This window comes from Electrona antarctica (assembly GCF_951216825.1).
Source record: "Electrona antarctica genome assembly, contig: scaffold_1126, whole genome shotgun sequence".
NCBI classification, from domain to species: domain Eukaryota; kingdom Metazoa; phylum Chordata; class Actinopteri; order Myctophiformes; family Myctophidae; genus Electrona; species Electrona antarctica.
In genome coordinates, this window is record NW_027638224.1 from 3,165 (window position 1) to 20,835 (window position 17,671).

At 46.0% G+C, this 17,671-nt stretch overlaps 1 protein-coding gene across 1 annotated transcript; it reads right to left on the reverse strand.

Annotated features, from left to right (window-relative positions):
• Positions 1-1,127: 1,127 nt before the first annotated feature.
• Positions 1,128-16,827, reverse strand: LOC306918272 (cGMP-specific 3',5'-cyclic phosphodiesterase-like; the record flags this gene model as incomplete). Its single annotated transcript, XM_079531146.1, has 6 exons — positions 1,128-1,253; positions 1,487-1,633; positions 10,883-10,942; positions 12,569-12,744; positions 16,109-16,193; positions 16,719-16,827. Coding segments are annotated over 6 exons (703 nt in total), but the record flags the coding sequence as incomplete, so codon positions are not given.
• Between the last annotated feature and the right edge of the window lie 844 nt (positions 16,828-17,671).

The following is a 17,671-nucleotide window of genomic DNA, read 5'->3' on the forward strand; positions in this document are numbered from 1 at the left end:
AAATTATTTTCACTTTTTTTCAAAAATAGCAGACCTACAAGCTCGTAGCGCGCCACTCGGTGGCGCGCTATGAGCTTGTAGATCTGCTACAAGCTCATAGCGGGGTCGGGGGGGGGGGGGGGGGGGGGCCCGAGACATTGCCAAAGCATTTCCGGGGGTCCCCGGCCAAAAACGTTGAGAACCCCTGCTCTAGAATAGTGGTTCTCAAACGTTTTTCATGTCAAGGACCCCCAAAATTACATGTAGTTGACTATGGACCCCCAATCTGAAAAGATATATTTGAGTTAAAAATGTTTGCTTTAAAATGCACATGAGATAAAGGTGGTTAAAATGTATGTATGTTACAGTATAGTAACTAATTGCCCCCATACAAAAGGAAAGAACTCTCGCAGAATGTCTTCAAATGCAGTGGAATAGTTTATTCCACTTTTATAAGGGAACTGCAACGTTTCGGTCCCAGTCAAGACCCCAAAATGAACAGGAAGCTAAATCGCCTAAAGCTAATGTGGCTATAGCGTCTTTTTAAGTCATCGGAAGCGTTAATATTGTAACAGCGAGGTAGTGATGATTTAGTCATGAGCCCCTAACGCCGCTGTAGTGTACATGGAGCGGACTGATTTGTTTGCAGCTTATGCCATGACTACACATTGAGGTTAGACACACACTCCATATTTGGGCATAGCTGCATTGGGAACTCCTTATATGGTTATGGCTGACTCGGGCTGAGTCAGAGGTCTGCTCGTCCACCCGCCCGGCACCCGCCCACCGGTCCGCCCTCCCATTAGCCAATGTTGATATATAGGATAGCAGCTCTATACGCTCACAACATGTCCCATCGCGACATGCCCCACAATAGGAATGGGTTATGAATGGATTATTTATAATAGCACAGCCATATTGGAAAGAAATTGGGCCTTGAGTTCCCACTCAAGGAACCACACTGTTGTTGGACCACACTGTTTCCAGTGAGCCAACATGCACAACATCAGCACTCTGACTCTGTTTGACCAGAATGGAAACAGAGCCTTCATTAGTATCATTGGTAACAACTGTGAAGGAAGTAAAGAAGAGGCCCAGTTTCTTTCCAACATGGCTGCATGTGCAAAGAGCCTGAAGGTGGAGCTGACCTGCAGGCGTCCCGACTTGAGGAAGGCAAACATGCACTGGGCCGTGTTGAAGGCGTGTCTCCAGTTGTGGTACGCCACGTTCTTCCTGTAGTTCTTCTTCACGCTCAGAACCCACTGGTATAGACTCTACACGGAGAGAGAGAGAGAGAGAGAGAGAGAGAGAGAGAGAGAGAGAGAGAGAGAGAGAGAGAGAGAGAGAGAGAGAGAGAGAGAGAAATTAACTCAACTTAATGCCTGCCAATGACAAGATCTTTCGTCAGATGTGTTTTCAGGTGTTTTACGCTAGATGGCATTCTTCGCTAATCTCTAAAAGAATACTTTTCCCAGCACCATCGGGCGCCAGGTTCTGAGGGTCTTACCGTGTACTTCATCTGGAAGTTCTGCACCAGGTTGAGGTCTATGAACATGCGCACGGTGGCCAGGGTCGTCTCCATGTCCGACAGCTCAAAGTCGCTGAAGCTGAACTCCAGAATGCGCAGGGACTGGGCCGACGGAACCGTGGCTGCCTAGTACGCGCAGGCAGGCGCACGCACGCACACGCACACGCACACACGCACACGCACACGCACACACACACACACACACACACACACACACACACACACACACACACACACACACACACACTTCAAATGTTTATCTGTCCACATAAACAGAAGTACAAGGATGCCTTGTATACAGAGGACATAAACAGATAAAAACACCCAAACACAGACACACCGTTTTTCCAAAATAGACAATTCAGACAGAGACACTCACGTCAAAGTAGATTAACCATTTATACAAATGGAATGCAGTTATAGGCTTAGCATAAGAGGTAAGGCTGCACAATATAGCAAACTCACTAACACACTTTTTTGAATAATGTTTAGTTTTCAATGTTGCAACACTTAAAATGTAGAACATTAAATTGTAATGGTAATTTCGTATATCGTATTGATATCGCCATATTTGGCATAAATTCCGAGATATGAAATGTTGTCCATATGGTGCAGCCCTAGTAGAGGCTTCGCTCTGGGAGATGTTCTGTTTGTCTCAGCAGCATGCCAAGCAAAATCAAAGAACGTTAAAGGACCACTTCACTTTTCAGTTATATAATTGTGACCAGATTTGACTGAGAGCCTGTCATCGACTCATCCTGCAACCTCCAGCTTTTCACCAGAGGAGATTTTTTTTTTTTTTATCCAAAATGAGTTAATAGCACAGGCAGACTCTTCACATACTAGAGAATGTCTGAAATAAGTGCCAGAGCTGAAATCTGAAATAAACATGTAGCTAGGTGTAATGTTAGAGAACACAGAAGTGAACCTTTCAAGCCTGTTTTCTCAACTCGCTGTTTTCTGCAAGACATTATCTATAAGCCATATCTCCAAAACTGGTGGGTCAAACTGAACAACCAATATGTCAATTTGAAGCTATGATTCCCTGCTTTCATATGACATGACATAAAAAACAAAAAATGGCAATGGCAGTCCCTCAAACAAATTTGGCCACAATTGGTCCTCACTAATGTTCATGATAAAATGATAAAATACCACAATTTTGTTCTACTCAGTCTGTGTCTCATAGGAGGGCTGTGGGCAGTTCAGTTTAAATATATTTAGATTTGTATTATTGTGAGAAACGATGGCTTCCATTATCACAACTTTTCAGGAATAGAAAGCCTGCAGTTTCTATTAGCTTGGATTCACAGGTATTTGAGCTATCTTGAGCCTATGTCAGACTCTGATCAAAAGGTGGAGGCAAGCTTGCCAGCAGCAGCAGCAGCAGTGAATGCGAAGCAATTGAAACAGAGCTGTGTAGTATAGCAGAGAGCCGTATTTAAACGGACCGCCTTGTTGAGGGAATGAGGTGTGATTGGAGTATGGAAGTCAAGTGTGACGTAACGATCAGCTGACATCATGTGAATGAGCTAGGCTGATTGTAGCCCTGAAACATGACTGCCATGATGCAACTGCAGCCTGTTTTACGCGATCGCTACATTTACAGTCCAAACGTGTATATAAACATTCCGTTTTCAAATATAAAGTACTCACAATTTGTCCCACGGGTGTTAGAAATTTGCTGGTACAGCGATTCCCGCGTTGTTTAATAAAAAGCATTTTTATCCGAGCTCCCCGGCTACTTTTCTCAAATGGGGTTTGTTTGGGAAATACAAAGTTGCACACATATCGAACACACCCAGTGTTTCAGACTGCCACACTCCTCCCGACCGATAGGGGCGCGTAGTTGAAAGCCAATGGCAAAAAAACAGCTCGGATAAAAATGCTTTTTATTGGTGCAGCAATGCTAATCGCTGTACCAACAAATCTCTAACACCCGTGGGACAAATTGTGAGTACTTTATATTTGAAAATGGAATGTTTATATACACGTTTGGACTGTAAATGTAGCGATCGCGTAAAACAGGCTGCAGTTGCGTCATGACTGTCATGATGATTATCATGGCAGTCATTTTTCAGGGCTAGGCTGATTGATACAATCAGCTGACATCATGTGAATGAGCTAGGCTGATTGATACAATCCGCTGACAGCTGAGGCGGGCAGACTCCCACGTCCCTGGATGAACTAACGCTGTGCTTCATTCTACGAGCTCACAGCAACGCAAAGAAAAACACTTCATATTTTAATAACTTGTCTCTTTCAGACACAATTATGATGCAATCATGATTATACACGCAGAAACATCTCTCTCTCTCTCTCTCTCTCTCTCTCTGGGGAATGGGGGCAGATTAGATCCGTATAGCCGCCAGCCATTAATAATGCATGAGCTGTGATCAGCAGGGTTGAAGAGCTACAGGATGTGAACCTATATGTGCAGGGGATCGGCTCGCCTGGCCTAGAGCGCAACGACCCAGAGACGAGCAGCAGCAGTGACGGAGGCACAGAAACGCACGCACGCACGCACACACGCACGCACGCACGCAATTTTCACACTTTTTAATTAAATGTAATTAATTTAATTAATTTAATTAATTTAATTAATTTAATTAATTTAATTAATTTAATTAATTTAATTAATTTAATTAATTTAATTAATTTTACACTCAGTGTTAGGGAACCTAGTAGCGTCTGGAAGATCATGCGCAGCCACAACAGCATGGTGTGAGGAAGTATCTCTCTCACGGGCAAGACAGAACTTGTCATCGCTGAAGGCAATCTCAATGCAGTGAGAATGAGATATCGGATCCCGCCGAGTGTACAATGAATAACTGTGTAAAAATGGCCAATAGGCCTATGTGTTGTTTTGCCCTTATTACTGTGGGAGAGTGCAATCATCCAATCCACTACGCAACTCAAAGCAAGGGTTGAATAACAACCATTTTCTATTTTGTCAATTTTTGGGGGGTGCAACCATAGAGTATAAAGAAGGATAGAGACTGACCAAATTTTGGTGGTCAAATGCAGAAGTGCAACCGAGCGCTCAATGTTAAAGCCCAGCTGCACTGGGTTTCTCGGTCATGAATCCACAGGTCCGCCTGTAGTCCCTCATCTTACCACTAGGGCCCAGTGCTTCAACGTTGAAGAGCCTCACTGGGGCCTTGGGTGCAACCCACACGTTTAGCAGTGTTGCTCATTCGCCTGGTCCTTACAAGCTGCACCTCGTTGTAAAGGTGACTAATCAACAATTAAAATGATATAAAGTACAATACTGTACCAATTGGAATAATTAAAGTGGAGAAATAATGGACGGAAGTTTCAGAACTTTCTTGCTGGGTAGGGACTCGGGAGGGAGGGTGATAATACTGTGTACTCCTACGGGCTGGCGGGGGCGGCACCTCTCAGCAGGGAGTGTTCGGCGGGAGGAGTAGTACGGAAGCTCAGTCTACGTCCTCCCGGTGGGGGCTCCTCACTGTCAGGTGAGTCAGTAGGGATACAACAGTACGTCCTCCCGGTGGGGGCTCCTCACTGTCAGGTGAGTCAGTAGGGATACAACAGTACGTCCTCCCGGTGGGGGCTCCTCACTGGCAGGTGAGTCAGTAGGATACAACAGTACGTCCTCCCGGTGGGGGCTCCTCACTGTCAGGTGAGTCAGTAGGGATACAACAGTACGTCCTCCCGGTGGGGGCTCCTCACTGGCAGGTGAGTCAGTAGGATACAACAGTACGTCCTCCCGGTGGGGGCTCCTCACTGGCAGGTGAGTCAGTAGGATACAACAGTACGTCCTCCCGGTGAGGGCTCCTCACTGGCAGGTGAGTCAGTAGGGATGCAACAGTACGTCCTCCCGGTGAGGGCTCCTCACTGTCAGGTGAGTCAGTAGGATACAACAGTACGTCCTCCCGGTGGGGGCTCCTCACTGGCAGGTGAGTCAGTATACGGTACAACAGTACGTCCTCCCGGTGGGGGCTCCTCACTGGCAGGTGAGTCAGTAGGATACAACAGTACGTCCTCCCGGTGGGGGCTCCTCACTGGCAGGTGAGTCAGTAGGGATGCAACAGTACGTCCTCCCGGTGGGGGCTCCTCACTGTCAGGTGAGTCAGTATAGGGATACAACAGTACGTCCTCCCGGTGGGGGCTCCTCACTGTCAGGTGAGTCAGGAGGGATACAACAGTGCGTACTCCCGGTGGGGGCTCCTCACTGTCAGTTGAGTCAGGAGGGATACAACAGTGCGTCCTCCCGGTGGGGGCTCCTCACTGTCAGGTGAGTCAGTAGGATACAACAGTACGTCCTCCCGGTGGGGGCTCCTCACTGGCAGGTGAGTCAGTATACAGTACAACAGTACGTCCTCCCGGTGGGGGCTCCTCACTGGCAGGTGAGTCAGTATACGGTACAACAGTACGTCCTCCCGGTGGGGGCTCCTCACTGGCAGGTGAGTCAGTAGGATACAACAGTACGTCCTCCCGGTGGGGGCTCCTCACTGGCAGGTGAGTCAGTAGGATACAACAGTACGTCCTCCCGGTGGGGGCTCCTCACTGGCAGGTGAGTCAGTAGGATACAACAGTACGTCCTCCCGGTGGGGGCTCCTCACTGGCAGGTGAGTCAGTAGGATACAACAGTACGTCCTCCCGGTGGGGGCTCCTCACTGGCAGGTGAGTCAGTATACGGTACAACAGTACGTCCTCCCGGTGGGGGCTCCTCACTGGCAGGTGAGTCAGTATACGGTACAACAGTACGTCCTCCCGGTGGGGGCTCCTCACTGGCAGGTGAGTCAGTATACGGTACAACAGTACGTCCTCCCGGTGGGGGCTCCTCACTGGCAGGTGAGCCAGTACGATACAACAGTACGTCCTCCCGGTGGGGGCTCCTCACTGGCAGGTGAGTCAGTAGGATACAACAGTACGTCCTCCCGGTGGGGGCTCCTCACTGCCAGGTGAGTCAGTAGGGATTCAACACACTAATGTGTGGGGAGGAATCAAATGAATTGGCATAACGACTAAATTGGCGAGAACAGGCTGTGTTACATCATGGCAGCTTAGGAAAACCAGCTTACAAAAAAAAAGGTTAGCTTGGGATAAACTTTGGGAACAAATGGCAGCAGTAGTTTTGCATTCACAGTTCTTAACTTCTTCAAACGTATTAAAATTGTTACAATAGCCACAGTGTTAAAGGTTGCTCTGTTTGTATGTACGTACGGTAATATACTGTAGTCTAACAGAGATCTCTCTCTCTCTCTCTCCATCTCTCCATATCTCTCCATTAGGTCTAGTTAGAGGTCTGGTGGCTTCCTCCTATAGGATTGGATGATCTATATTCTCCCTCCTCCATTACTAGCCTCTTGTCACTTTGTATTTCCTCTACTGTCCCTCTAAACACGCGCACGCGCACACGCACACGCACACACGCACACACACGCACACACGCACACACACACACACACACACACACACACACACACACACACACACACACACACACACACACACACACACACACACACTGGCATATTTATGAGCCCATGCTTTCTTGTTCATCTGCATTCTGCACATATTATCTGTCTCTCTTAGCGGAGATCCACTTAGCTCAGGAATGAGAGAGAGAGAGAGAGAGAGAGAGAGAGAGAGAGAGAGAGAGAGAGAGAGAGAGAGAGAGAGAGAGATAGACAAAGAGAGAGAGATTCAAAAGGTTTCACATTAAAGCTGAATAAGTGCATTAGCCCAACATTGCTGTCTGGTGGAATCCTTGCATCTCCTGCTTCTTCATACTACAATGTCAGGTTGTCCCCAACTCGGGATATTTATAGTGTAATCTGATTGGCCTATCGTTGTCTACAGTCGACTGACACCTACGGGCTAATTTGACTGAGAGACTGGCAGTGGAATCAGTCTGCCAATCATTGGGCGGCATGTGGCTCAGGAGGTAGAGCAGGTGATCCAATGATCTGTGGGTCGGCGGTTCGAATCCTGGCTCCTCCTCCTGTCCACATGTCGAAGTGTCCGTGGGCAAGACACAGATGAATGTGGGAAGTGAGGAGGACGCTGCACGGCGTTGACTGTTAGTGTTCGCCACTTCACCTTCCAATGTATGAATGAATGGACCATTGTGGCTTTGAGCAAGCACTCTGTGTGATTTATTCCATTTGGGTTGAGGGGGGTGCTTAATGTCTGAGTTAACATATAATTGCTTGGTTTCACCCAACAAATCATAATGCGCGGACACGTACGTACACATACATACGTACGTATACGTACACATGCATACACACATAGCTCCGCACAGGAGTGGCTATAGCACCACTTAAAAACACACAGATCCACACAAGGTCAGAATAGAGTGAGTTTTGTGTACTTTTGAACATGTTTGCTTTGCCTACACCAGGGTTCCAGTGATGAATGAAATGAGGCCCTGCATGGACAGATAACATGCCCACACTGCGTCAACTCTGTGTCAAACGTGTTTCCGGCAGTCCTGTGGGAGGCTTTGCCCTGGAAAACCAGCCCTGTGTCCTAGATAGTGAGGGCCTTAGCGAGCCTCAGGGAGGGCATGCATTTAGGTCATACTTTTTAGATTTTGCCTGGCCCTGCAGTTCTTCAGTTAGACTACGTTTCTTCTCCAAGTGGACAGCGATGCCGTCAGTTGCGTTGAAGCGAATCACTAAGCTATACCCAAAGAAGACACTTGGAAGACGTTTCACAATGCTATCCTAGTATCCCAAAAAAAAATCGAATACTCAAGTAAAGTACAGAATGATCATGATGTCATCAAGATGTGATTCACCATGTTAATGATTATTTTCAGACCTCCAGTTCTAGGAAACACAGAATGGCGGGATTCTTTTTATTATTTCCACAGCTCTAAGGTATATTAATGTTGAAAATGGGTGGAATGCCCCTTTAACACAATCTATGCCAATCTCGAGATTTCTCAGGTTTAGGTATACTAAACCCACCTGTGCCAATCACGAGAATCTCATGTTTTGTTGATTTCTATCAATCCCAGAATCTTGACTCATATTTACCGAGTAGTCGCTTCCCCATCGCTAGGCAACGGGTGGACTTCAGGGCCCATGAGAACTACTACAGAGAGCGCAGAGAGCGGACTGCGTGCGTGCGTGCGTGCGTGCGTGCGTGCGTGCGTGCGTGCGTGCCGTGCGTGCGTGCGTGCGTGCTGACGTATACAAATCATATGCAGGTCCACTTGAAGTCAATAATCAAGATGTCAAGAGAAAAGGATCAAAGTGAGGATATGAAGGAAGGCTACGCTATATTGAGACATATGGCTGGCTGCCTTAACCAATTTTGACCTGAGATCAGATTCTAAAAATGTCTTCTATACATCCTGACAGTTTTCTGAAAAAGCTATGTTTCTATGTCAGTCGTTCTTCGATTTTTCAAAAATAGCAGACCTACAAGCTCGTAGCGCGCCACTCGGTGGCGCGCTACGAGCTTGTAGGTCTGCTATTTTTCAATAGCTGAAGCATAACATAATGCTAACACCAAAAGGGGTTCCCGCCCAAAATGGGCTAACCACAAAGATTTCTAGGGTTTCCGTAGGAACACCGAACAGACTAAAGTGCTGCATTTCAATCTGCAGGAAAAGACCTCAGGAAATTGCGGTGGAAAAGCTGCCCCTTTGGATGAAAAGGGAGAAGAGCAACTCTTCCTCATGCTGTCTGAGAAACGTCAGAGCAGGACGTGATCACTGTCCACAGTTACACTGTCGCTGTCGGGCGGAAACCTCTCAACTCCACATTCTAACGTTTTGTGTTTTTTTTGTAAATTGTAAAAAGTCTCCTGAAAGAATATATATTCAAAGATTTGTGCCGCATTTTCACGATTTTTCAAAAATAGCAGACCTACAAGCTCGTAGCGCGCCACTCGGTGGCGCGCTATGAGCTTGTAGATCTGCTATTTTTCAATAGCTAAAGTATAACATAATGCTTAGTTAAAACACCAAAACGGGTTCCCGTCCAGAATGGGTTAACATCCTACTACTTGATCCATACTACAGCGTCACACAAAAGCATACAAAAATAGCAGATCCACATGTTCAACTAGAAAAAGTGCCCCTCGGAGCACATGTCTCCACCAGGCCAGTTCAGGTTGTGGCCTCCTGGTGGCGCTATAATAGGCCAATGTGAAATGGGTGCCATTTCTTCTTCCGCCTTTGATGGCAAATGGATGATTTGATTGAGGCATTTTATTTGTTCCAAAAATGTGTTTTGCAAAAATCCACCTGTTGATGGCGCGCCAATGTGACAATGTGGGATATATTCCTCAGCCTATAGTAGGAAAGTGCACGTTGCGTTTGTGATTTGAGGCTTTTTGTTCAAAACGGGCCAATCCTGCAAACTTTGAAAGCCAATTGCTATCAATTAAATCAATCAATAAATCAATAAATCAATCAATCAATCAATCAATCAACGTTTAAGAACCACTGTACTGTACTGTATAACATATAAACCTCAATGCAAAGGCATCAAAAGTAGCACATCCACAATCTCAAAACGCGGTACAAACAAGTCCAGTGACGCGAGAACAAGCACGGGCAACATGATCTCCAAAGATGCATGTGGCGGAAACAGTGATGTGGTCACATGGGTCATCCATTGAGGGACAGGTTACTGCAAATCAATCATCTTTATCCTAGGTCACAGGGGCTTCAACAGGGGGCGCCAAATCTTTGCGCGAGAGGGACGTTATATTTACATTAACCACTTGAACTCAAAATTTAAAAAAAAAAGTTTTCTAAATCATGACAATTTTCTGAAAGATTTGAGGCACATTTTAACGATTTAAAAAAAATAGCAGACCTACAAGTTCATAGCGCGCCACTCGGTGGCGCGCTATGAGCTTGTAGATCTGCTATTTTTCAATAGCTAAATTATAACATAATGTTTAAAACACCAAAAGGGGTTCCCGCCCAGAATGGGCTAGTATCCCTGGCCTATAGGCGATTCTGAGGGGAACATTAGCCAAAGATAGCAGATCTACAAGCTCAGAGCGGTGAGAGCGGGAGAAACACCAAAAGTTGATGCATGTGGGGGCGGCGGTGGCTCAGGGGTAGATAGAGTGGCTGGATGGGAACCGCAAGGTTGCCAGCTCGAACCCGGGCTCCCCCAGAGTTAGTGTCGAAGTGTACTTGAGCAAGACACTGAACCCCTAACTGCTCCCGGTGTGCAGGTTGGTACCATACCTTGCATGGTTTTCTCCGGCATCGGTGTGTGAATGTGTGCGTGAATGGTTGAATGTAATGCACGATCTCTAATGTAAAGCACCTTGGATAAAGGCGCTATATGAATGCACCATTGACCATGTGTGTGTGTGTGTGCATACGTGTGCATGTGCGCATGCAGGTGAAATGCAAAGAGTAATTACCGCTGTCACCTGGAGCGCTCTGGTCTCTTCCTCAGCAGCAGAAGCGTGATATGACAGGACCTGCAATAACGCACGCACACGCACGCACGCACGCACGCACGCACGCACGCACGCACGCACGCACGCACGCACGCACGCACACATGCAATACAGTTATGAGGATGTTATCATTTTAATAGCTATTGACATTTTCCCGGATGTTCCAGTGGGTACATGCTATCCTGTTCGCTTTGCTAACAGAGATACATGACACGCATGCACTCACGCACACGTGTGCACACACACGTAACGTACACACACACACACACACACACACACACACACACACACACACACACACACACACACACACACACACACACACACACACACACACACACACACACACACACACACACACACACACAAAGTGTGCATACACAAGCACACACATACAATAGATGAGTGACTAGACTATTTTCTAAACCAGCAGATGTAGGAACGTGTACAGTACATCTGCTGTTCTCGAATAGCCAACGTAAAAATAAAAATAAATGATTACATTTATTTTGACACTATGTTAAATACAGTATACTGTTGCTGTAAGCTCCCCCAAGGACCGCACTGGGGGTGCATGGCGCTTCAAATCACAGAATTAGAACGTCCCCTCAGCTCCATTCCTCTCTCTCTCTCTCTCTCTCTCTCTCTCACTCTCTCTCTCTCTCTCTCTCTCTCTCTCTCTCTCTCTCTCTCTCTCTCTCTCTCTCTCGCACGCTCGCTTTGATCAATTTCCTGTCCTTTCCGTACTGTCATAATCTGTACAAACAAGCAAACATGCACATCTTGCGGTACTGGCCAACCGTGACCTTTGCTCACCAAATTGCACCATATTGTGTTGATAAGATATTGACTTGACTAATAACCCCGTCTCTGATGACACACTTTGCAGTGGTTGAAAGTAACTAAATACATTTACAAGTACTGTACTGTACTGTACTGTACTGTACTGTACTGTACTGTACTGTACTGTACTGTACTGTACTGTACTGTACTTCAATTTCTTTACTTGAGTTTTTCCAATTTGTCCAATACTTTTACTTCTACTCCACTACATCTCAGATCCAAATATTGTACATTTACTCCAGTACATTTATTTGACTCCTAAAGTTACTAGTTATTTCATACATTTGGAATATTATTACAAAACACACATGAATTAACCACTTCAGCCCTATATACATTTCGAGCATTTGAAAATAGATGATCTACAAGCTCACAATGCGTTGCGATTAGACACATTAACCCATTCTGGGCGGGAACCCCTTTTGATGTTTTAACTAAGCATTATGCTCATAACGCGCCACCGAGTGGCGCGCTACGAGCTTGTAGGTCTGCTATTTTTTTTTAAATCGTGAAAATGCGGCACAAATCGTTGAATATATATTCTTTCAGAAGACTTTTGTTTTTATTTCGACGTCAGGCCTAAATGGGTTTATTGTGAGCTTGTAGATCTGCTATTTGAAAACTTGAAATGGGACATTCTGCATAAAGAGTACATTTTGATGCCAACGCTTGACCTCACATGGAGAGAGAGAGAGAGAGAGAGAGAGAGAGAGAGAGAGAGAGAGAGAGAGAGAGAGAGAGAGAGAGAGAGAGAGAGAGAGAGAGAGAGAGAGAGAGAGAGAGAGAGAGAGAGACATTGCTGACCTCCAGGGTGACCTCCTGCTTGGCCATGGCTCTCTCCACCGTCTCATACATCTGTGTGTTCTGGATGCCCAGGCCACAGAAGATGGCGAACGCCTCCAGGAACTGCTCGTCGTTGCGGTTGAACGCCTTCAGCGTGCCCGGTCCGTCCTCCATCTTGTTCACCAGCTGACACACGCCTATACGCACGCACGCACGCCCGCACGCACGCATGCACACACACACGCACACAAACACACTTTTGTTGAATATCATTTTTGAATATCATTTTTTGAATATCATTTTTGAATGGTCTCTGTCGCCGGTCTATAAACTCAAAACCATTCTAGCTTGTGGAGCTGCTCCTATTGATGCTTTTGTGTGACACTGTAGTGTGTCCAAGGGCAATAGAAAAGGTTAACCCAATCGGTGCCAGGAACGTCAGGGTACGTTCTAAGCAGTAAAACCCCCTGTGCCAAGACGTAAAGTTACGTCTTTTTTTCAGATTAAAAAAAAAGTTTTTCTGACGTGCACGCGATGTGCACATGGATACGCCAACGGGTATTTATACTTTCATTTGTCCCGCATCTCTGGCACGTGGCCTGCAGCGTTTCTATTGTAACCAGTGTTGTAACTAACGCCCTTACATCACGTTACGTTACCTAACGGCGCTACTTTTTGCAGTAACTTGTAACCTAACGCTTTACATTTACCCATTCCATAACGGCCTTATAGTTATTGTCCGTGCGTTACCAGCGTTATGGCGTTATTATGTTATTATGTCAACTTATGTGATCCAAGTGAAAAGTCTCCCCATACAGCGCAGTGAGTCGATGCGTTGTGAGCTTGTAGGTCTGCTCTGTTAGCTAGCTAGCTCACACACACTACACAGTAGAGCTCTTCATGGGTCCAAAAAAATGGTTCCGAAATCCAAAATAAATCTGTGACATTCCGAATTTCCGAGAGACCCGACCGCGACCCAGCCAGGCAGACAGAGAGAGAGAGGTTCCCTACAGACTGCGGCTGCAGTAGAGGGTGAGAGAGAAAAAAAAAAGTCTTGTCTCTTGGAATATTAAGGCGCGACACTCAATGCACTTATAACAGCTCCTACTTTGCCCTCTTCTTTATCCACGTGTGGGGAATGTTATAGCGCTGTTGTCGGGATCCGTATATAAAGTATGAGTGACAATGAGTGAGTGATGAGTTTGTTGCGCGCCCGCAGATCTGCCCTTCATGCAACGAACGTAAACGACAGATCCGCATGTGGATCTCTCGTTTATGGAACGAACGTACCGGTATGCTGTTAGCTTGTTGCTAACGGGACCCCCCCCCCCTCTCTCTCTCTCTCTCTCTCTCTCTCTCTCTCTCTCGACGCTCTCTCTAACACGTCTCTCTCTCTCTCTCTCTCTCTCCCTCCCTCTCTCTCTCTCTCTCTCTCCCTCCCTCTCTCCCTCACTCTCTCTCTCTCTCCCTCTCTCTCTCTCTCCCCCTCCCTCTCTCTCTCTCTCTCTCTCTCTCTCCCTCTCTCTCTCTCCCTCCCTCTCTCTCTCTCTCTCTCTCTCCCTCTCTCTCTCTCTCTCCCTCCCTCTCTCTCTCTCCCTCTCCTCTCTCTCTCTCTCTCTCTCTCTCTCCCTCCCTCTCTCTCTCTCTCTCTCTCTCCCTCCCTCCCTTCCCTCTCTCTCTCTCTCCCTCCCTCTCTCTCCCCCCTCTCTCTCTCTCTCTCTCTCTCTCTCTCCTTCCCTCACTATCTCTCTCTCTCCCTCTCTCTCCAAACCAGTACACAGTAACGTCAACTGTCAATCCACCCGTCGTGCTCTCCGGGACGGAGAAGCTGACTTCTCTCTCGTAGTAGCCTATAAGTCGAGTACGTCGTTAAACAACTTGAAAAACTTTGGCTTTGGGCAGGTGCAGGCTACGTTTTGTTGGGCTGCATATATATCCATATATAAAGACCTTTTTGGTCTGAGTGACTTGGTCGGATTTTGACTTTTCTTCTTTTTTTTTCACCAAATGCCAATAAAATAATTTGGGTCGCACATATTTAATAGAGTCGGTCGGCAACCGGAGACAAATGTATTATTTTGCGTGGCCTTCCCCTCTCAACGGTTCCTTTCAGAGCACTGGTCAGAAAAATACCAGTGAAAGCAGGGTCAATGTGCAGAAATACATTTTCAAAATACCTGAACAGTGAATATACTAAAATGGAAGATGAGCTCAAAAATACATTTGACAAATTAGAATATCTCTCTACCACTGCAGATATATGGACTGCAAACACTTATTTTTCTGTAATGTCAGTCTGGCAAAGGAGTGTAGTTGATTTACTTGAATACTGCCAAAATAGTATTGTTAACTTTACGGTGTAAATTATTTATTATTTATTTTCTTCATATTGCACAGCACCATTTGTTTTGAAGGCAAGTTGAGGCTACAAAAAAGATGCCTGTCAAAATCTCTGAACATGTTTTATTGTATTGCTACATTTCATAATGTTAGGAGGGAGTCGTCTTTTCTCTTACTGTGCGACAGAATAAAAAACCTTCTTTTAAATTGTTTTTTATATTATTATTTTTTTAAGTAAATATTAAAGTAACTTGAAAATAGTTACTTTCATAATTGAATAACTAGTAAAGTAACTAGTTACTTTTTTAGATAAGTAACTATAACTATAACTCTTTACTTTTTAAAAGTAACTTGAACAACACTGATTGTAACAGGTGGCATGGATTGTGTTTTAATATGGAGATAAGACATTTCAGCCCATCAACAACAACATGGTATTTAAATGGCATTTCAAATGGTCATGGTGCTTATGGACCTGCTATCTCCAGGTGTGCGATAACAGCGTATATACATCAACCATAACTCCTCTGAAATGTCAAATCCTAACCACATTTTATTATACATTTGATGCTCACATAAAGTATAGTTTTACACACACGCACACACGCACGCACGCACGCACGCACGCACGCACGCACGCACGCACGCACGCACGCACGCACGCACGCACGCACGCATGCACGCACACACACACACACACACACACGTGAGAGGTCGTGAGAAGAACTTTGGTGATCGTCTAGGTCGGACATTGGATGTTATGACAAGATTTTCCCGCTGAGACATTTAAGCATTTTTCCTTTTCTGTCTTTTTTCTTTTTAACGACCCGAATCAAGTGTCATAACATCGTTCACGCTGGCCGTCCATTCCAAAAATGTTAGAAATGGATACGTCAACACTGGAGAATAGCATACACGCGCGCGCACACGCACACGCACACACACACACACACACACACACACGCACGCACACACACGCACACACGCACACACACACACCCCAATGGCCTGTCAAAATGCCAACGTCTCACCCAGAACTCAGTAACTTTTATTGACTTTCCTTCTCCCAAACATTTCCCTCTCGGTCTCATTTCGGACGCTCGTCCGTCTGTCCAGCTGCACCCTTTGTCTGACCCTGGCAGGCTCAGACCGCCTGATCGAGTGACACAACATGAACATATCTGAGAGAGAGAGAGAGGGAGTGAAGAGAGATGGCTTTACCTATAACTCTGTCTTTCTTTCCATTCCTTATCGGGGTGCAGAGCAAACTCTTGATCTGGTTGCTGGGATGCTCTGGGTTCTCACTCTGTCAGATAGGAAGGAGAATCAAAGATACATTCCTAAGAAATGATGCAATTATAAAGTGCTGTAATCTGTAAAGCCATGTCATGTTATGTAATCCACCCGAGGCAAAAAGTGCAGAGAGAAAGCAAGATAGGCAGTGAGAGCCAGACAGGGTGTGAGTGTGTGTGTGTGTGTGTGTGTGTGTGTGTGTGTGTGTGTGTGTGTGTGTGTGTGTCTGTGTGTGTGTGTGTGTGTGTGTGTGTGTGTGTGTGTGTGTGTGTTGTTACAGAACAGGCCTTCTTACAGACCTTTTTGAATCCTGCACCTGACAAATAAGCCAAAGTACGACAAAACTAAGACTAAAACTAATACAAACTAAACAAAAACGTAAGCGTTGTTCCAAAATATAAACGAGCAAATCCGCTCTAAAAACTAATTAAAACAAACAGAATTGAGAAAAACAATTGGTGCGTGCGTGCGTGCGTGCGTGCGTGCGTGCGTGCGTGCGTGCGTGCGTGCGTGCGTGCGTGCGTGCGTGCGTGCGTACCGTCCAGGGGAAGCGCTGGTCCTTGGTGACGTCGGTGATGTTCAGAGGCTGCATGGTGTTCTTGACGTACTGAGCGTACATGTAGTTGATCTGTGTCACGTCACACTCCCTGTATATGGGAACATATAATGTAGTTGATCTGTGTCACGTCACACTCCCTGCATATGGGAACATATATAATGTAGTTGATGTGTGTGCAAGTTTTTTATTCCTAGGGTGGCTCAGGGAAGGAGCGCTCGTTTTACCACGACGGCCACTAGTAGTAGGGCGGGGCGAACCCTACTACTGCCAGCTGCCTCGCTAGCCTAGTGTGCTACTATGCCGACTAGTAATAGTTCGCCTGTTCGCGCCCCACTGCCGGCACTATTTTTACAACTGCGGACTTTTTAATAGTTTTTGGATTAAGGTTGGTGAGGGGTACGTTAATAGTTTTTGGATTAAGGTTGGTGAGGGGTACGTTGCTACCCTGCTTGCGGTTATGTTTAGGTTAGAGTTAGAGATAGGGTTAGTACTAGTCATAGAGTACTAGTAGGCATAAACACTTGTGCGGTCCAAAACACAGCCCAGCGCTTCCTACTCCACTGACAACCAATCACAGCGCTCCAAATTCCTCGAATCCCAGATCCACCCTAGGAATAAAAAACTCACATAAAAAACAAACAAACATATATGTAGTTGATCTGTGTCACGTCACACTCCCTGCATATGGGAACATATATGTAGTTGATCTGTGTCACGTCACACTCCCTGCATATGGGAACATATATGTAGTTGACTGTGTCACGTCACACTCCCTGCATATGGGAACATATATGTAGTTGATCTGTGTCACGTCACACTCCCTGCATATGGGAACATATAATGTAGTTGATCTGGGTCACGTCACACTCCCTGCATATGGGAACATATAATGTAGTTGATCTGGGTCACGTCACACTCCCTGCATATGGGAA